The 21541-nt window shown below is 29.2% G+C and overlaps 3 protein-coding genes across 6 annotated transcripts; all 3 read right to left on the bottom strand.

The window, feature by feature from the left end:
- Nucleotides 1–2212: 2212 nt before the first annotated feature.
- On the bottom strand, nt 2213–4539 carry LOC133793617 (protein neprosin-like). Its single transcript, XM_062230928.1, has 3 exons — nt 4393–4539; nt 3667–3723; nt 2213–2590 (listed from the first exon to the last, which is right to left on the bottom strand). Exons 1-3 carry the CDS (start codon nt 4537–4539, stop codon nt 2213–2215), a joined length of 582 nt encoding a protein of 193 aa, XP_062086912.1.
- Nucleotides 4540–9586: 5047 nt separating this feature from the next.
- Nucleotides 9587–13238, bottom strand: LOC133793616 (protein neprosin-like). The gene is made up of 4 exons (XM_062230927.1): nt 13086–13238; nt 12850–12936; nt 10753–10899; nt 9587–9964 (listed from the first exon to the last, which is right to left on the bottom strand). Exons 1-4 carry the CDS (start codon nt 13236–13238, stop codon nt 9587–9589), a joined length of 765 nt encoding a protein of 254 aa, XP_062086911.1.
- Nucleotides 13239–16489: 3251 nt separating this feature from the next.
- On the bottom strand, nt 16490–20447 carry LOC133794133 (probable CDP-diacylglycerol--inositol 3-phosphatidyltransferase 2). 4 transcript variants are annotated; one of them, XR_009875120.1, is made up of 12 exons: nt 20213–20442; nt 19216–19307; nt 18740–18824; nt 18592–18641; nt 18421–18460; nt 18203–18247; nt 18047–18112; nt 17827–17941; nt 17689–17745; nt 17436–17580; nt 17257–17355; nt 16490–17071 (listed from the first exon to the last, which is right to left on the bottom strand). XR_009875120.1 is itself a non-coding variant. In XM_062231333.1 (11 exons), the coding sequence occupies exons 1-11, from the start codon at nt 20251–20253 to the stop codon at nt 17015–17017; spliced, it is 747 nt and encodes a 248-aa protein (XP_062087317.1). In that variant the 5' UTR covers nt 20254–20434; the 3' UTR covers nt 16490–17014. The 4 variants fall into 4 exon arrangements, 1 of the variants encoding a protein (XP_062087317.1); XR_009875121.1 differs by having other exon boundaries at nt 17436–17745; nt 17827–17917; nt 20213–20447; XR_009875119.1 differs by having other exon boundaries at nt 17436–17745; nt 20213–20441.
- Between the last annotated feature and the right edge of the window lie 1094 nt (nt 20448–21541).

Genomic DNA, 21541 nt, shown 5'->3' with positions numbered 1-21541 from the left:
TGCATGTTTTTTTGGCTAGAAAATGAATTTTTGTTGGTTTAAGGAAATTTCATCTTCCAATTTATACTATCTATTCTCTTCATTATGTATAATAATAATTATAAGTTATTTCCGACAAAAATGTTATCATGGGCTTCTATAGAAAATATATGTAAAGGAATATAATTATGAGAAATGTTAAGGGGCACTAGTGGTTCCCAACACCATATGAAAGTGGCATACCGTTTTTGGTGCATCTAATATCGGGATCCACACAATTTGAATTTATAACAAATATAGCGTATCGCTAACCAATCATAGGGAGTCATCTCGTGTGGTGTTGGACACCTCAAAGTGTCCAATAGTAACACTCTATAATTATTGATATGTAATATAAGTGAAGAAAGATGAATATGTTTGGATTGTGTCTAATGATTTTTCATCCTGTTTCCGTAAATACCAACCTCGTTTTTAATTGAACAAGGTTCGACAGTCCAAAATAGTTTACTATATATCCAATTTCAAAATATATTTCTATTTATATATATAATAGAGAACCGAACTCTTGTTCGATTGTCCTCTCTAGAGCTGTAAATACGGCCCGGGCTTTCGAGCACGGCACGAAACCGGCACGAAACCGGCACGAGCACAACACGGTACGAAAAAATATGGGCTTGGGCCAGGCACGGCACGGCACGGCACGGCACGATAAGCCCGAAAGTACGACACGAAAGCACGAACAAACTAGCCCGAAAACACGACACGATAAAAAACCCGATATTTTGACATTAATAATCATAATAAATTTTGTATTTGTCAATAATTAATAAATTAAAATGATAACATATGTCTTATTTTTCTCAATGTTTATATTTTTATAATTATATTAATTTATTTTAAGATTTGTTAGTTAAATTTTTAGCATTTATTAGTAGGTATTAAAATTCTAATAATTATCTTTGATATAATTTTGTGTAAAATATTGTTAAAAAATATATAAAAATATCTAAAATTATAATTTAAACAAAGAAATGTATTTGGTTTGGTGTCCATTGATGGTTAAAGAGGAGGTGGAGGGTTCAATTCTCCATCCTCACATTTTTTAGCAAAAAAAAAGTGGGCCCAAATTTGGGCCCGAATATAGAAAGTGGGCCGGCCCGACACGGCACGAGCACAAGCACGGCACGACATGGGCCAGGCCCATGGGCCGTGCTGGACCTACTCTTTCAAAAATGGGCCGGCACGAGCACGGCACGAATTGAATATGGGCCGAATTTACTGGAGGCACGAAAATGTGGGCCGGCCCGGGCCGGCCCACATTTACAGCTCTAGTCCTCTCTACAAACTCACACACACAACCACTTGATCTAGCCTAGCTCAAGTAGCCAATTTCATAATGAATTTGATTCCTCCTAATTTAAAATAGTAGTTAGCTGGCTATATTTTCATGTTAGAAATATTTATTTACCAGAAACATTGTATAAATGTTCAAAGTAGTGGCATTTGCTAAAAAAAAGTCATTTTCAAACCCATTTACCAGAAAGTCGTTAAATTTTTAATATTATATTCTAAAAAATAATAATTTTTTTTTGCATTAAATCCACCTCTAACAATTAAAAAAAAAAAATGAATTCGTGGTTCCGTACGTATCATTGAGATGAGAGGATTAGGAAAAGTACATCAAAACTTTATTTATTTGTATTTTAAAATTGATGTACATTGAAACTCAAAATATATAGTAATATAAATTATTTTCAGATATACATACATGGATATATATATATATATATGACAATTTTTATGTATTTAAGCTTTATCGGTAGGGTTTTTAGTGTTTCTCGACCCATGAATAGTTTTCGGCGCGAATTTTTTTTATGACTGTATATATTGTAGCTATTTAGAGCATCCTGCAAAGTTTCAGAAAATTCCGAATAGTTTACAGTACCGAAAACTAGGTTCAAACATGTTGATTTCCACGCGTATAAAAAAAATTAGTAACGCGTGTAACAACATGTTTGAACCAAATTTTTGGTAGTGTAAACTATTCGGAATTTTCTGAAAATCACAGTGATGCTCTAAATAGCTACAATATACACAGTCATAAAAAAAAATCGCGCCAAAAACTGTTCACTGGTCGAGAAACACTGAGAGTCCTACAGTAGGACTTTTTTTTAAAACCCTACCAAAGAAATTTCCTATATATATATATATATATATATGATGACGATGATGATCAAATTCGACATTTATCAGAATAGCCAGGACCACCATAGAAGAAATGAGCTCCTAAAGCTGAGTTGTCGATTGCGACTTTGACATCGTAGCATGAAGGCTTGGTAGCATAAGTGATGAATTTGTTAGGATCTCTGAGGAGCCTGGAACTATCGATGTACTCAATATTACTAAAAAAGCTTGCTCTACCGAAACCCTCGGCCGGAAAATGACCACTCCCCATCTGAGTCTCCGTGTGATGATTAATCCCGTTGTTAACAATTTCGCCACCCCAACTCAGGAGGTCTGCACCATTCTTCAGAGTCGTGAATATGGAGTTGGGCCAATAACCTATTGGCTCATTTTGATATTGCACCCACCATTGTCCACTCTCCTTGTGCTGCATTAAATTATTATAAAATAAATAATTAATTAATATTATTATTAACTTATTATACATATGTATATTTATATATAAGTAGGACAATTTTTCTATATGGTCTTCCCTTTAAGTTCTATCGGTGGGGTTTTCAGTGTTTCTCGACCCATGAACAATTTTCAGCGCGATTTTTTTTATGACCGTGTATATTGTAGCTAGAGGTGACAATTCGTGTTATCGTGTCGACGCGATTATGACACGACACGATTAGAGTAAACCCGTACACGGCACAATTATTATTCGTGTCAAAAATCTAAACCCGTACACGACACGATTATCTTAGCGGGTCACATGTGTCGACACGATAACACGTTTAATAAATTTGTCATTTGACACAAATATAAAACTGACACGATTAATACACAATTAAACGTGTAATGACACGACACGAAATTGACACGATTAACATAATATAAATAAATTAAAATGTTTATATAATTTTAAACGTGTCATTTTCGGGTTAAGCGGGTTGACCTGAAAATGACACGTTTAATAAACGTGTTAAACGTGTCGGCACGATTATGACACGAAAATTAAATGTGTCACCCAAACTCATTTATTTCGTGTCGTTTTCGAGTCGTGTCGTATCGAAAATTGCCAGCCCTAATTGTAGTTATTTAGAGCATCTTGCAAATTTTCAGAAAATTCAGAATAGTTTACTGTACCGAAAACTAAGTTCAAACATGTTACTTTTCAAGCACATAAAAAAAATTAGTCACGCGTGCAACAAGATGTTTGAACTTAGTTTTCGGTACTGTAAATTATTCGAAATTTTTTAAAAATTTGCAGGATGCTTTAAATAGCTACAATATACATGATCATTCAAAAATTACACCGACAGCTTTTCACGGATCGAGAACACTAAGAGCCCGCCAATAAAGCTTAAAGTGATAAGTTTTGGAGAATTTCCCAAAATAAATATATGTATATATATATATATATGATACCTGGTTTAAGAAAACATTTATAACTTTTTGCACCCCGTTATATGTGGAAATGGGTTTCAGTATAGCTCCTAAAGCAGCCATCCTGCTTACTTGTACAAAACCAGGGCAATCATGATTGTAACAACCTGTGCTTCTATACCCATCACTCTGATAATTAAAGACACATGATCGAACAGTTTAACATTGTTAAATATATATTAATTATGCATAAATATATATTAAGATATATATATATATATATATAGTGAGCGTTTTTAGGGTTTTGCATTTACTTTTGTTTTTATTCTAGAGAGTTTTTATTTTTGGTATTTGATGAAATTATAATTCATTTTTTACAAAGTAGATGATAATTATAGTAGATTATGATGCTTACTTGTACAAAACCAGGGCAATTATGATTAGTTATACAACTTATTGTTTGACCTATGATTACGACACGGTAAATTATTCGAAATTTTTCGAAAATTTACAAAAAATTTATTATAACTATAATATATGTTATTGTGAAAAAATAAATTAGATTATTATTTCTCAAAATACCCAATCTAGATAATACTCCACGTTTGGTCAAATGTACATAAAACAAAATTCATACATATATATATATATATATATTAGCTAGAGAACTTACTGTCCAATAAATGAAGAATCGTGTTCTTGAGTCACCACGACCAGTCTGCGAGAAAGGACTCCAAATTTAAAATGTTTTATTTCTTAAAATTAAGTTATTAATTATGGGCAGAGGCCACATTATATATGTGAAGAGTATATATATATATATATATATATAGTAAGTAGTGGAGAAGAAGAACTTACTATCCAACCAGCTTCTACAGAATTAAGTTGGTCATAATTTTTATGTGATGACACAACCCAAATTTGAGAAATACTTATTGTTCCATGTGGATCTGGATTCCATACATTGATACGTGCTTTTGCTCCAAAGTATGGACCACCCACCATCGCTACTTCAGCATACTATATATATATATATGTGTATAAATTCAACCAAAAAAGATCAATACTAGCTAGAACTCATTTCCTATTATTTATTACTACGAACTCGAACAAGTATTATTATTATTATTATTATGCCAAATAAACATGTACAATAAAGATAATATATAATGGTACCTCGTGACCTTGATTTGCGCTAATTACTAAATCGTTGCTCTGATTAAATAGTGAGGATGTGTAATAATGAGATTTAAAATGGGTTTTTGGACCATAAATAGCAGATGTTGGTGTTCGAACTATGGGAACTGTTCCCTCTGGGCATTCTCCATTCCTTCGCCATCCTTGTAACTCCTTTAGTGCCTCATCATTTTCCCATTTTAATACTCGATTTATTTCAAGTGAACTTGCCTGTATATATAATAAATATGCATCATCTTAGCAAAAACTCAAGCCCCATATAATATATGTATATATATAAAGGACAATTCTCATGAAGGGCTTCACTCTAAGCCTTACCGGTAGGGCTCTCAGTGTTTCTAAACCCGTGAACAGTTTTCGGCGCGAATTTTTTTTTATGACCGTATATATTGTAGCTATTTAGAACATTCTGCAAAGTTTCAGAAAATTCCGAATAGTTTACAGTACCGAAAACTAAGTTCAAATATGTTGATTTCCACGCGCATAAAAAAAAAATTAGTCACGCGTGCAACAACATGTTTGAACCAAGTTTTCGATACTGTAAATTATTCGAAATTTTCTGAAAATCGCACTGATGGTCTAAATAGCTACAATTTATACGGTCATAAAAAAAAGTCGCGCCAAAAACTGTTCACTGGTCGAGAAACACTGAGAATCCTACGATAAACACTGAGAATCCTACGATAAGGCTCTTTTTGAAGGTCCCACCAAAAAAATTTCATATATATATATATATAGTACTACTTTTTATATATGTTTGCTATATGAAATAAGTTCCAACTCTACGTTTTATATATAACGGTTTATAACGTAGATATAAGAAATTGATATCCCACAAATTTTTAAATAATTATAGATAACGTAGAAATAAGAATTCAGTTCAAACAATCTCTTGCATGCATACGTGTATACACGCTATCAGCTATTTAAATTCTCATTTAAGCTTCTTAAATTATTTGAAATTTTAAAAAGATAATACTAAAAGTAACTATCATAGATACTGATTAATATATAGTGACAAAAGTACAGATAATAATGATAAGAGAAAAAAGCAACAACCTCTATGGTGTGGTTCTTGAGAAGTGGATGATCAAAAGCAGGTTGTTTGTATATATCAACACAATCGATCACATCACCATCATCACTCTGCCAATTAATTAATTAAAAAACTGAAGTATATATGAGGGAAAATGGCGATAAATCGTAAGATTTAGTCAAAATATTGGAAAAGAACCCAAAAAAAAAAATATATTTTATACATAATAATGGGAAAAAAAGAAGAAAAAAAAAGAAGGTTACAACAAACCTCTATGGTTTTGATGGTTCCCTTACGCTTGCCAAACTTATGTAATCTTCTTCCATCAGCAAAATCAATATTTGGAATAAGAACATAACATAAAATTGCCAAGGTGAGTAAGTTACTCCTTGTAACCACGGTTCTAATATTTTCAAAACCCATTATATATATTTGTGTTGTGGAAATATATTCAAACTCAACACAAAAGGCACAAATTATTATTTGATCCGTATGTGTCAACGTATATATATATAGTGTTTACGTTCAATTATTCGTAGCTATATATAGAATAATTAAGATATATATTCTATCACATTGTTGTGTTCAATATTTCCCATAATTAGGAATAATTTGTTTTATTTGGTGTATGATTTTAGTTTGATGATAGTTTTTTATGGTTATCTTCTTTACGGTTTTTTTTTTCTATTATTATTATATATTGGTTTGAATAGCTATGTAGTTATGTATCATTTGAGAATATCTGTCATTTTTCTTTAAATATAAAACAAAATTAAGTGTTAGTTAGTCCTATCTTGTTAATATCTTTATATTATATTATATCTTTTATGGGCGCTCTTTATTTGTATTTTGTCAAACAATATATTATTATTTTTTAAAATTAATATGTTTTTATTAATTAATTTATTTATTTTGTACATTGATTTTTCTTGTACGAGTCATTATAGATGATGGTTGATGGAATTTTTTGTTCAACACATGATTTTTGGACTAAGTGGGCTTTTCAATATACATTGTTGAATAAGTTATAGGCCTCTTTGGACAAGTTTATAGCTTTGAGTTTTTTTAAAAGCATTTTCCCATAAAGTTATTCTTTATGGCTGTCTTAGGGGAAGGAAATTTAAATTTGGGACCTTCTCTTTATGAGGAGAGGTATAAAACCCATAGTATTTTAATAAATAATATGGTTTTTTTAAAGTTGTGGGACTCGCTTAATAGGGTTAGCTCTTTTCTTCTTCCCCTTTCCCCTCGACACTCTCTTTCTTTCTCTTCTTCTTGAACAGCCACACCAAGCCACGCCCACTACCAGATCAGCTGCACTCACTGTACCGCCATTGTCGCCACATGCCAGCTGCATCATTAGTGGCTGGTGACGACCTCACCCCGAAATTTTGGTGGCCATCGGAGCTAAGATGCGCTCATATGGACGGTGCAAAGTTCGTTGTCAAAACTTTGAAGTGACTCTCCAACCAACTCTGAAGACTATTTGGTGAGTGGTTGGTACCATTGGAGCCATCGTGAAGAGAGGAACAAAAGCCAATGTTCCATTCCGGCTAACTCGTTGCTGCTCTCCATCGAGATTTTGGGTATTTCCCCCTTTAAGAGTGTTTCCCGACGACACCAATGCTAGTTTCGGCTAAAGGATTGTACACTCACGATTTACTCATCAAGATGATCATTTTGATGTATAGAAAATCATTTTTCGTCACCAATGCTAGAGCACCGCCACTATGCGCTCGGCTGAGGTGAGATTTTTGACCGTCTTTAAATGGTATCGTGCTATATCATTGAGCTCGGTTTGAAGAGCAGATTATGATGATGATAATTGTTTAATTAATTGAGGGTTGTAGGACAAAGTGGCTTGTGAAATGGACTATGCTACTTGGAACCTAGGAATTGATGGCTTAAAAGCGTCTTTTTGGATAAAGGTTGATAATCCTAAGGAAGTACGGACTCAACTTGATCAATGAATTTATTATATTTGTATGTTTGAGGGCATTGAATATCAAAGATTTTTTTATATACTTATTTAAGCATATTATGATTTTTTATTTTATTTACATGAAACCGTTAAGCTGCTCAATTTTATTAAATAAGAGGAATATTTTTTATTCTTATTTTATTGAATTTAGTTATATTGATGAGATTTATATTGATCATGATTTGTGCATATTATTGTTTCATGACCAAGTATCATTGTCATCGTAGGTAGATTAGGTGTACACTCATCAGTAGATGTAAAGACCTGTGACTTGTACATAGTATGATTTGAGCCCCCTCTTATGGTGGTTATCAAGCCTGGCTACCCGGTTTAGAATGTCGATCGGTTGTTTATGATGGGTATCGGGAGCTAAGGACCTAATGGACGGTGTGATGTATACATGTAGTTTATCTCTTGGTTGTTGTGGTCTCTCTATTTTGTTTATACATGATATGTTTTAAAAACTAACCATGTAGTGATTTTGTTAAAACTATTGGTCATTTAATATTAGTTGTTTTCTTGCTAGATTTTATAAGCTCACCCTCTATTTTTTTCCCTTTCCAGGAGTGATAAGGAGATTTGTTGATGGAGAACAATGTGATTTAGCTTAGTTCTGTCTTGAAAAGATATTGTTTATGTATTTAATGTGGATCCTAGTGGTTGGTGTGTATATATATAAATATATTTTTTTGTCAAGTGATGGTCGGTATGTGAATATGTTTATAAAAATAAAATATTAAATATGAAGTGTTATAATTATATTGATTAGACACAACACTAATTTGACAAAAAATCTTGATTGATGAAGATGGTGATTTCATTTATTATTAAGAATATAATGGCACTAAGGACTCATGACCTGTTTGCAAAATGATCAAATCGAAATTGAATATTATTAAATTATTTCCTTTTCTATATTCTTAATTTTACGAGATTTGTCTATTGTGAATTTGCCTATATGTTAAATCCCTAGATCCGTACGTATCATTGAGATGACAGAATTAGGTTAGGAAAAAGAAGTCCATCAAAACTTTATTTATTTATCTATTTTGAAAGTGGAATACATTAAAACTCAAAATCATAATAAATCATTTTTAGATATAGATACGTGGATGCATATATAAGAAAAAACAATAAAACGTTAATATATATATCTATTCTATATAATAAGTGTGTAGATAACATAAATTTTTTGTTTTAACGGTTTTTTATTTTTTTAATGTTAACTTTAACGGAATATTTTTATATTTAACAGAATATTATTATATTTAACGGTAGTTTGTAAATGCTTAAACTTAAATAAAATAAAATAAATAATTAAAAAATTAAAATAAGATATTTTACAATGATAATTTTTTAAAAATAATAAATAATTAAATAAATTAAAATATGATATTTTTTAGATATTTTACAATGATAATTTTTTAAAAATAATAAATAATTAAATAAATTAAAATAGGATATTTTTGAGATATTTTACAATGATAATTATTTAAAAATAATAAAATTATTTTAAAAACTTAAATAAAATTTAATTAAACTTAAACTCACTTATTAGAATAATATCATATTATATATAATATTTAATATTATATTAAACATATAATATATAATTGTCACTCCCAAATTCAAAAATTAGAACAAACATAAACTTAAACAAAAATAAATAAATTATTTAATTAAAATATGATATTTATTTGAAATTTATATGACATTAATATAAATTTAATAAAAATAATTAATAAATTCTATAAATAAAACTAAGCAAACGTGTATATTACACGGTTGTTGGTTGTTTGTATCTAGTATATATATAAATACGATGACGATGATGATGATCAAGTTGGACATTTGTCAGAATAGCCAGGACCACCATAGAAGAAATGAGTTCCTAAATCTGCCTTGTCGGCAGCTACTTTGACATCGTAGCAAGAAGGCTTGGAAGCAAAAGGGGTGAGTTTTTCGGGATCATTGATGAATCCGGAGCCATCGAAGTAGCCTATATTACTGAAAAAGCTTGCTCTACCGAAACCCTCGGCCGGAAAATGACCACTCCCCATCTGAGTCTCCGAGTGATGAGTAATCCCGTTGTTGACAATTTCGCCACCCCAACTCAGGAGGTCTGCCCCATTCTTCAGAGTCGTGAATATGGAGTTGGGCCAATAACCTATTGGCTCATTTTGATATTGCACCCACCATTGTCCACTCTCCTTGTGCTGCATTGCATTACATTATTCAAAATTAATATTATACATATTCTTAACTTATAATTTATGTATATTTATAAGTTAAGTGCATTACTTTTTTCCAACAGAATGATGGTTTTTATTTTTTGTATTTAGAAAAATTATATATATATTTTTATATTATACTAAATAATTTATAGTGCCGAAATCACAGGTCAAACCGTTGGTGACAAGCATATTATAAATATTTACTATAACTATCATTTATCACAACAAAAATTAGATTATAATTTTTCCGAATACCATAAATAAAAATCATCTCTAGTCTTGGGACAAAAGTAATGCCTTTATATATATATAAATCTATATCTATATAATAAATGTGTAGATAATGAAAATTATTAGTTTTAACAGTTTTTTACATTTAGCTGTAATTTGTAAACATTTAAACTTAAATAAAATAAAATAAACAATTAAAAAAAATTAAAATATGATATTTTTGATATATTTTACCATGATAATTATTTAAAAATAATAAAATTATATTTATAACTTAAATAAAATTTAATTAAATTTAAACAAACTTATTAGAATAATATAGTATTAAACATATAATATAATCTATTGTGAATTACCAACAAATTTTTATTTAAAAAAAATTAGCAAGAAACTTAAATTTAAAATACCTATATAATATTTAATAAATTAGAACAAGCATAATAAAAATAAATAAATTTATCCGTATACCAAAAATAAAAAAAATCCTAGTCTTGGTACAAAAGTAATGACTTTATATGTATATATATTTATATAAATACCTGGTTTAAGACAACATTTATAACGTTTTGCTTCCCGTCATATGTGGAAATGGGATTCAGTTTACTACCTATAGCAGCCATCCTGCTTACTTGTACAAAACCAGGGCAATCAAGATTGTAACAACCTGTGTTTCTATACCCATCACTCTGATAATCAAAGTCACCACATCAAAAAGTTTATCAATAATGTTAAATATATATATATATACCACATCCAATATTTTTAAGCCCATCCGATCCGATCCAATAATCCAATTGGATGTTGGATTTTTGGAACCGATCCGATCCAATCATCTTGAACCAATCGATCTGATCCGATCCGATCCAATGGATGATTGGATCGGTTCGTTTCCATCCATTGGATGCATCCATTGGTTATCCGTTGGATCGGATCGGATCCATCTGATATTTTAAAACCTTTATTTAGGCTGATTTTTTAAAAAAAATATATTATTTCAATTATAAAAACACTAATTACTCATCCAAATAATAAAAATATTTAATTGTAATGATTTAGAAGTTTACAACACATCTTAATAATTTGTAGGAATCCAACATAAAATTACAATAATACATCATAATTAAATAAAAAAGCTTAGTACATCAAATATAATATATGTAAACAGTAAATGTAATAAAATATAATATATTTTAACTTTAAAAAATATATAATATATTTTTTATCTGAATATTAATTGGATGGTATTGGATCATTATTGGATTCGATCGGTCGGTTGGATCTATTGTATTTACATGTCATTCAAGAACCGACCGATCCAATATTGGATTTTTAAAAATGTCATCCGATCCAATCCAATCACGATTGAATATCTAATTTTTAGCGGTCGGTTGACATTGGATCAGTCGGTTATTGGATCGGATCGTTTCTGCACAGCTCTATATATACCTATACATAAATCTATATATATATAAATATATATTAGCTAATAAATAACTTACTGTCCAATAAATGAAGAATCGTGTTCTTGGCTCACCATTACCAGTCTGTGAAGAAACCCCAAATTAAGTTATTAAATCGAAGAGTATATGTATTAAGTAGTGGAGAAGAAGAAGAAGAACTTAATTACCATCCAACCAGCTTCTACAGAATTAGTTTCGTCATAATTTTTAGATGATGACGTAACCCAAATTTGAGAAACACTCATCGATCCGTGTGGATCTGGATTCCATACATTGATATTTGCTTTTGCTCCAAAGTATGTACCACCCGACATCGTTACTTGAGCATACTATATATATATATATATATACATATATTCAACCAAACAAAAAACAAAAAGATTAATACTAGAACTCGAACAAGTATTATTATGCCAAATAAACAAGTACAATAAAGATAATAATGGTACCTCGTGACCTTGATTTGCGCTTGCTAAATCGTGGGTCTGATTAAGTAGTGAAGATATATAATAATGAGATTTAAAATGGGTTTTTGGACCATATATAGCATATGTTGGTGTTCGAACAATGGGAACTGTTCCCTCTGGGCATTCTCCATTCTTACGCCATCCTTGTAATTCCTTTAGTGAGTCATCATTTTCCCCTTTTAATCGATTTATTTGAATTGAACTTGGCTGTATATATAAATGCATCAGATATTAGGTTCTATAGCAAAAACTAAAGCCCCACATATATATATATATATATATATAGTCCATCTTTTTCTATTTTTAGAGCATCTGGATTGGATAGATATAATTCCAAAAATTTTTATATGACGGTATACATTATAATTATCTTGAATATCCTACAAATTTTTATAAAATTTCGAATAAATTATGGTACCGAAAATACGATCTAAATTGTCTCTTATACATATGTATAATTTGATAGTTTGAACATATTTTTGGCTTCGTAAATTATTTAGAATTTTTTAAAAATTATAGCAGAATATTCTAAATATTTATAATATACACCGTTATATAAAATAATTTAAAATTATATTTATCTAAGTATAAAAATAAAAATAATTATGCATCGATATTATAAAAAAAAATTAGTTGTTCTTCCTAATATATATTTGTATATATATTGACAAAAGTATAGTTAATGATGATAAGAGAAGAAAGCAACAACCTCTATGGTGTGGTTCTTGAGAAGTGGATGATCAAAAGCAGGTTGCTTGTATATATCAACACAATCGATCACATCACCATCATCACTCTGCCAATTAATTAATTAAAAAAACTGAAGTATATATATAAGGGAAAATGGCGATAAATTGTAAGATTTAGTCAAAATATTGGAAAAGAACCCAAAAAAATAAATATATTTTATACATAATAATGGAAAAAAAAAAGGTTACAACAAACCTCTATGGTTTTGATGGTTCCCTTGCGCTTGCCAAACTTATGTAATCTTCTTCCATCAGCAAAATCAATATTTGGAATAAGAACATAACATAAAATTGCCAAGGTGAGTAAGTTACTCCTTGTAACCACGGTTCTAATATTTTCAAAACCCATTATATATATTTGTGTTGTGGAAATATATTCAAACTCAACACAAAAGGCACAAATTATTATTTGATCCGTATGTGTCAACGTATATATATATATATATATAGTGTTTACGTTTACTTTTCGTTTAATATTCATAACCATATATAGAATAATTAAGATATATATCCTACCACATTAATGTGTATATTCAATATTTCCCATAGAAGCGTATATATATATATATATATATATATAGTATATTATCCTTGGAAAATTATTGGGTTTACATACATATATGAAAAAAATCCACATTGTATATGGAAACTTTTATGGAAAAAAAATATATTTTTGTATTAAAAAATAGTATTTATTAATATATACTAAAAAATTAATTTATTTTAGTAATTTTATTTTTATAAAATAATGAGAATTCAATATGTTTACGGATATGGTAGATTTTGACAAACAAAAAAAAAACTTACTGATAGAATATTTGAAGAGATCAGTTTCTATACTATATTCATATATATGAATATCATGATTTCATTTATTAAGAATATCTATAATGACACTAAGGACTCATAACTTTTTTGCAAAATGATCAAATCAAAATAGAATATTATATTATATATTATTTCTTTTTCTATATTCTAATATGAGATTTTTCTATGTGAATTTAATATTTTTGTATATTCAAATTTTGACTCATGGGAAGAGAAGAAGATTGAAAAGCAAATATATATATTTATATATATATATATATATATATGCATTTGTTAGAAAAGAAAGTGTGAGCCTGACAAAAAAAAAAAAGAAAAGAAAAGAAAGTGTGAAGATTTTGTAAACAAAATTATAAGTGTTATTATCATTATTATTTTTAATTACAACAAAAAATATAAGGACATTGGCGGCGATAATACTCAAATTTTTTTTTTTGCGGTAATAATATTAACTATGGATAGTTAATGGACAATTAACGGTGAGTATTAACGATTACACTAAAATTGTAGATTTATGTATTAATACAAAAAAAAAAAAAAGGGTATTAATAAGTGTAACTTTTAAACAAATATCATATTATGACTGTGAATATCCAAAATATATAACCACTAGATTTAGATATGATTTTGTTCATCAATTAGTACAATAGAAGATCTCTATTATAAATGTAAACACAAAAAATATAGCCAGCAGAATCCGGTCATCATCAATATTGTGTAGGATTCACTTGTAATGTATAAATTGGATCATTTGATCAAGGCAATATAATATATGTATATCTTATAGCATTTATATGGTTTCATATTTGTAATCCGTTATTTTCTTATTTGATCAAGGCAATAATATCATCGTCATATTAAGAATATGAAAATAGCATATTATGGCAACAAATTAAATAAAGGTACAGGTATGCAATCAATATTTATATATATATATATAATGTCTCTTTCTTTTCATAATAACGAGGATTTATACATTTTTAGACCCTGTATTTTTCTTTATTACCTGTTTAAACCCTGTGTTTTAATAAATTATTTTTTGAACCCTGTGTTTTATAAAATTGTTCAAATAAGCTCCTAAACCTGATTTTGATGAACAAAAAATTAAGTATAACAACACAGTTTTTAGGCAGAATAACTGTATTTTTGTTCTGAGTTGTTAATTTGATGAATTATTTGTGATTTTAGTTCAAAAAACTTTGATCAAAATCGGGTTTGAGGTTTTTTTTGAACTATTTTAGAAAACATAGGATCCAAAAAGTAATTTGTAAAAACACAAAGTCCAAATAGGTAATGAGATAAAACATAGGGTCTAAAAATATATAAACCCTAATAATAATAATAATAATAATAATAATAATAAAAGCATCCTGGCAAAATAACTTTTTTTTTAAAGTTATTTTGCACTCTAGCCTAATAATAATAATAATAATTTTAATTTATTTAAAAATATTGTAATAAATATTATAAACATTTTTTTATGTATGAAGTTAAAATATAGTTTGAAATATATATAAAAAAAAATTCTCTATAATTATTTCATATATTTATAATTTTTAAAAATATTAACTTAATAAATAGCTATATATTCTTTCATGAAGTACATAAAATTCGATGAGAGATCAAACATGGAACACAATAAGAAAATAAATGGCAGTGTACAGTTCTGTAAAATACTAAAATAGCTTTGCCCTACCAAATCCACCATTGTCCATTATATTGTCCTTTGCGCTGCATGCATGCATAATGTACGTACGTACGTAAGTACAATTAATATATTATATGTATATATATATATATGTATGTGTGTAATTACGTATATACCTGACCCAAGCTAACTTGTATCAATATTTAGAATATAACATGAAATTGCAATTTTACTTATTGTGACCACGATTCTAATCATAATATTTGTGTTGTGGAAAAATATGCAAAGTAAACGAATTAATAATTGCATTTATAGTGTTTTCCTTTTTTTTTTTCTTTCAATATTAATTCATTGATATATATATATATAGTAATTAACATATATTGTACCTCATAAATGTGTATTCAATATTTCCCTCCCACGAAAGCTTATTTATGTATCGTATACAATTTATTAAAATTTAAAAAAAAAACATTTCTTTCTATATATATACATTTTTTTTCTCACTTTTTCACCCTATATAAATTTTTAAATCTTTTTTTTACACGTCTTCTAAAAACAGTTTAGGACAAAAACACTCATCAATAAATTAAAAAAAAATAAATAGTTTTTTTCGAAAAAGAAACTTCATCATAAACATAACAATTCAAAATTAAGAAACATGATCTACATAATGAAAATTATTAGTTAAATCATAATATTCCATTTCTATGGTTATAAAAATCAAAATATGTACAAAATTATTTCTTAAAAAATAAACTAATTAAATTCTTATTTCTAAATATTAAATGAAGATTTCAATTTATATAAATATTTTATTATTAATATTTAGTTAATAAAAAATGGTGAGAAGTAAAAAAAAGATAAGAGTAAACCCTAAAATAAATTTAAGATTAATTTAGAAACGAAAATTTCGTAATGATTTAAACTTAGACTTGAGTTAATTTACGTTCATTATATAATCATTTTGTATGATTGTCATGGCTGCGATGCCCTAAGCAAGTTCTATTGCCCAAAATAAGATTTCAATAAAATTTGTTGATTTGTCTCATGAGAGTTTCATTAAGCAAGTTCTTAGAATATCTGTTATTTGCAATAAAATAACACACAATGAAATCCACATCATCTAAAAAAATTAAAATTAAAAGATTACACAATGTAACGTTTATGATTAGTAAAAATAAAAAATTATGGTGTAACATGTCACACACATAACCAAACATAACAAGGCTATGTTAACTCACAATTTACAGACCCCATGATGGGAATAGAGGGGTAAATTAGTAAATTTAACAAAGATGAAACATGTCATCAAAGTACACCTACTGTTACAATTAATTGCTAATATCAAACCCATCTACACCATGTTTAAAATAGAAATTTAATTAGGATGACTATATACGTCATGATATGGGATTATTTGGATTACAAGATCAAACCAGACTATAGAGCACGACTTGCTAAGTATTAGTCAACAGATTAGAATTCATTTATCAACGGAATTTTTTCTTCCATTTGAATTCATTTAATTTCGATAATTCTTTTAGCTGCTTTGATAGGGGCAATCTTCGTGGCGCGCCAGTAAAAAATATCTAAGCAACAGAGTATGAACATGGGGGGCCGGCTTGATTTGTATAAGAAATTTATAAGCTTTAGGGCTTATTCTTCTCAACGTCATAAACCACACACACATCTGCAGCTGTCTTCAACTGAATTTCAGAACACACCCATTAATTAAGAACAATTATTTGAAGAGAATTATCTAAAGAATTTTTCATAACTTTGAGTGATTACTGTGACTAAAATAATCTCAACTCAAGCATTTTGTTATCAAAGTATAGGATAAAATCTTGTTCCTTGCCACTTTAGATGCTATAAAAGTACCAGGCATTACCTGGATAACATTAACTGCTTGCTTGACCGCCCATCCAAATAAACTCAAGCTAACTAGAATAGCAAGCAGTGCATTTTGTTTCGCTGAACTTATTAAAATCTGAAAGAGGAAGTCAGAAATCAAGATATCAGAACCCCAAGAGGTAGCTCAAGTGGTAAGGGTGAACTTGAGGATCTTACCCATCCCAGGTTCGATTCCCCACGAGTGATTAAAAACTTATTGGGGCCACTGGGGCAGTCTCCGGTCGACAAAAATACCCTTTGGGGCCAATGTGCCACTTGGGGTTAGCGCCAGGACCTCGAGGGATTAGTGGGGGTGGGGCCCCTGATACCCTCGGTTACCAAAAAAAAAAAGAAATCAAGATATCAGCATAAATCAACTTAACATCCACACAGAAATTTAACAAACGATGCAATTGTCAGAATCACTTACATCCATCAAATTCTCAGTATCGTTCTTTGCTAGAAGAAATAACAATATATAAAGAACCTGCAGAGCACAATTAGTCAAGATTAGAGCACTGTTGCAGACACAGAAAACTGCTTGATCCAAACAGACATAGCAAATTACCTCACAAGCCACACAGCAGTAAGCCATAAACATCCTATTTCCGTAATATAACTTGAAAAGCCAATTAGTGCTATCTTTTACATCTTTATGACTAACCTTGCCCGACAAGAAAGTACTGCAATGAAAAGCATTAGAGTTGAGAAAAGAAAAATGTTTGGATGAAATTTCAACTCTGTTTAAAGAAGACCAAATAATAAACAGCGGAGTCAAAGACAATTACCTGTACATCTGCAACCAGTGACTGGCAATATCTAAGGCAAGCAATGAGAGGAAAACCAAACCAGGCCTACATTAAACACCAAACAAAAACTTATAAAGCTTACATAAATTATGTAAACTTTTATAAAATATGAAGACCATAAAAATGTAATATTACCGGTACACTTGGGAAAGGATTACCAATAGACAAGCAGTGCTAATCCTGAGATATATAGCACATGAATCAAAACCTTGTAAGGACAAGAGTGTTCAACACCAATTAGTTAAAAATATGCCAATAATACTGACACAGCTCCAAATGTTATATATATATATATATAGAGAGAGAGAGAGAGCGAGAGAGAGGGTGGGGGTGGGGAGAGATTGATAAGACACCTGTCTGTTACCATGTCCAAAACAGCTCCAAATGTAGAAACTGACAAAGTGAAAGAAAGAAAACAAATTATTTGTTACATTCCAAACATTGTTGAAAACTAACTACTGTTTGTTGCTCCTACCTATAATATATAAAGATATTCCACAAAATGTTAATGTATAGTTCCTTACCTTGATTGAATTTCCGAGCACACCAACCATCTATGCCATCGCACACAAAGCTGAAAAAAGCACATTCAATCACATAATACACTTTCTATAAGCAAGTGCTTAAGAAAATAAAACAAAAAAATAATAGGTCTTAAAGATTATTTCTTACCTAATGAAATAAAGAACGGAGAAAAGCTTTTTGTTGGAAAACCATTGGGCAAAGGCAAAACAGTTCATAAGAACCCTTATGTACCCTGAACCCAATTACAAAGAGAGTTGATCAATTAATTCATAGAATTCACAGCAGAGGGCGCCATTTATATTCTAGGGATCCAATCAAGGGGGTGCTTTAATGTATTTCTCTAACGACCTATGTGAATATTACAGTGGTAAAATCAACAAGAACTTGGATGCGTTTTATACTTGATTGAAAAGCATAAAAACTAGGGTGTTCCCAAAAACTATATTTATAAAGTAGCCCAAAATTACAGTTACCAAAGATGAAAATCACAATTATGTATATATATTTATATAAGAGATCATATTTAGTTCAAAAGAACTTAAAAAGAAAGTAAATAAGAGCCCAATATTTATTTTCATCTTAAGTACAGAACCCAAAATAAATAAATAAAATCCAATGCCCACCAATGATATTGGGAATATAAAGGTATACAGATAGCATCGTTAGTCTCGGACCAGATTTTCTGGCCATTGAAACTTCCACTGTGAGGTTAAACCTGCATGAATACATTGGATTAAGCAGTTAATTATGAACAACAAAAATCTTACCAGTAATCCATTTCATTGGTTCTTTCAATGAGGCATAAATTCCTGAGAAGTTCAAACCAATTAATAAGCACACCTACTTCTCCTAACTAAAAAACTCATTAAAGTGTCAAAAGCTATAATCAATGAAGGAATTAACTATAAAATATTAATAAGACTAAAATGGGCTTGTCATATTTTATGGCCAATGAGATCTCACTCACAGCAGATGGGACACCCCCCTTTGTTTGCTGACCAAGGAGGACCTGGATAGAGCCTGAGTACTGGTATGGAATAGAAGCTAAAACTCAACTGTCAACTCTAAAATGAATGCAAATATAATATATATGGAACGAGAAGGAAATTTTGATAAAGGGCAGTTGAAGTTTTCAATGCTACTATCTCTTCTTTTAATTCTTTTTATCAGCTCAACTTTTGGGGAACACCCTAGTTTATTGAATGCCTTTCAGACAACTATGAAAGACACATAAGTTTCAAATGATAGTGATTTGGAAAAGGTATTCAAAGACCCTTCATTGAATCCACTAGTATATTTAACTGGTCACCCTTTGCTGTGAATCCTATAACTTCATTGACCATGAATCCTACAAATGAATAGAACTACTCTTTGTAATTGGGTGTAGGGTCCACAAGGGTTCTTATGCACTGTTTTCCCTTTTCCCAATGCAAAAAAAAGCTTTTCTCCTTTGGTAAGAAATAAATCTTCAAAAAAAATTAGGAAAAAGATTATATTCAACAAACAAACAACCCATTAAACCTGGTGCCTAATTAATATTAAGATCACGTTGCCCAGAAAAACCAAACGAAAAAATAATCAGATCGCAGTAACTAAAGGGAGAAAAATGCAGGGGATTACCAGTGGGCGCCGCCGGCGAGGAAGAAAACGACGGATGACATGGAGATAGAGCAACGGAACGAATTTGGAGTAGAGAATGAGAACTGAAAGAGAAGAGAGTATACACTGTACGGAGGAGAAGAGAGGATAGGAAAGTAAAAGACACCCCATTTTTATTAAAAAAATATTTTTGAAATTGTTTTTATCACTTCTTCTCAATATTTTTTTTTTGGCATTCTTTAATTTTTTTTTTGTTAATTTTAATAATTTTATTTTCTCTTGTTTCTATATATTTTTTAAATAATGTATATAATTTTTTTAATTTTAACAATTTTTTATATATTTTTTGTTTTAATATTTTTTATCTAAATATTTAAAATATATATTATTTATGTGTATTTTTCAAAACATGAAAAAAAATGGAAAAATTTGAGCATAAGTTTAAAAAATATATATTTATATGAATTTTTAATATAAATAAGGTGTGTTTATAAATTTTTGGAATGTAAATATAATGTATATTTGTAATATTTACGTGTTTATACATTTTTGGACTTTATATTTTGTTTTATTATTTATTTGGATCATGTGTTTTGACAAATTATTTTTTGGACCCTATATTTTGTAAAATAATTCAAATAGAATCCTAAACCCGATTTTTGTCAAAATTTTCTCAACTAAAATCACAAATAATTCACCAAACTAACATTTCAGAACAAAATAAAATTATTCTGCTTAAAAACTGTATTGTTATATTCAATTTTGTCTTTATTAAATTTTTGTTTTGGAATCATTTTGAATAATTTTACAAAATATAAGATCCAAAAATAAATTTTTTAAAACACAAAATTTAAACAAATAATAAGAAAAAACATAAACTCTTTATTTATTTGTATAATGGTTTTCACTTTCCTACCCGCCAAGTTATCCGATGCCACACTAATAATATTTGTATTCAACTTATATTAATTAATTCTGTCCCAAAAATTATATATTAAGTCGTTTAAAAAAAACAAAAAACTGCCGTTTCTCATGGTTTTCGTTTTTAAGACTTTTGTCGTTTTCAACATTAATGTCGTTTTTTAATAAAGTTGTCGTTTTTTAATAACATTGTCGTTTTTAAATAACATTGTCGTTTCTCAGCAAATTATTCAGTTGTAAAGATGCCGAACATATTTGCAAACTCTCCCTGAAGCAGAACATATCCTAAATATTCAAATAAAAATAAAAGGGGCCATTGATGGTTATCTTTGTAAACTCTCCCTGCAACTGCTCATTTTCATCAATGGAGTTTTGAGTTATCTCTCTTCTTACATATCTTTTTTTACCATCTCCTTTGTGGGTACATAT

The sequence above is a fragment of the Humulus lupulus genome, chromosome 8 (genome assembly GCF_963169125.1).
Source record: "Humulus lupulus chromosome 8, drHumLupu1.1, whole genome shotgun sequence".
In the NCBI taxonomy this organism is placed as follows: Eukaryota; Viridiplantae; Streptophyta; class Magnoliopsida; order Rosales; family Cannabaceae; genus Humulus; species Humulus lupulus.
The sequence above is the reverse complement of the archived record's forward strand: the minus strand, read 5'-3'. Positions and strand labels throughout refer to the sequence as shown.

Coding starts and splice junctions, on each gene's coding strand:
- LOC133793617 (XM_062230928.1), bottom strand. CDS start 4,539: ATGGTGGGTGGTCCATACTTTGGAGCAAAAGCACGTATCAATGTATGG. Junction 3,724..4,392: donor CTGTAGAAGCTGGTTGGATA/GTAAGTTCTTCT, acceptor TTTAATTATCAG/AGTGATGGGTATAGAAGCAC. Junction 2,591..3,666: donor ATTGCCCTGGTTTTGTACAA/GTAAGCAGGATG, acceptor AATTTAATGCAG/CACAAGGAGAGTGGACAATG.
- LOC133794133 (XM_062231333.1), bottom strand. CDS start 20,253: ATGTCATCCGTCGTTTTCTTCCTCGCCGGCGGCGCCCACTG. Junction 19,308..20,212: donor CTCGCCGGCGGCGCCCACTG/GTAATCCCCTGC, acceptor GTATTCATGCAG/GTTTAACCTCACAGTGGAAG. Junction 17,942..18,046: donor CACTGGTTGCAGATGTACAG/GTAATTGTCTTT, acceptor TTTTCATTGCAG/TACTTTCTTGTCGGGCAAGG.
- LOC133793616 (XM_062230927.1), bottom strand. CDS start 13,238: ATGGGTTTTGAAAATATTAGAACCGTGGTTACAAGGAGTAACTTACTC. Junction 12,937..13,085: donor GAACCATCAAAACCATAGAG/GTTTGTTGTAAC, acceptor ATTAATTGGCAG/AGTGATGATGGTGATGTGAT. Junction 10,900..12,849: donor TCAAGAACCACACCATAGAG/GTTGTTGCTTTC, acceptor TTTGATTATCAG/AGTGATGGGTATAGAAACAC.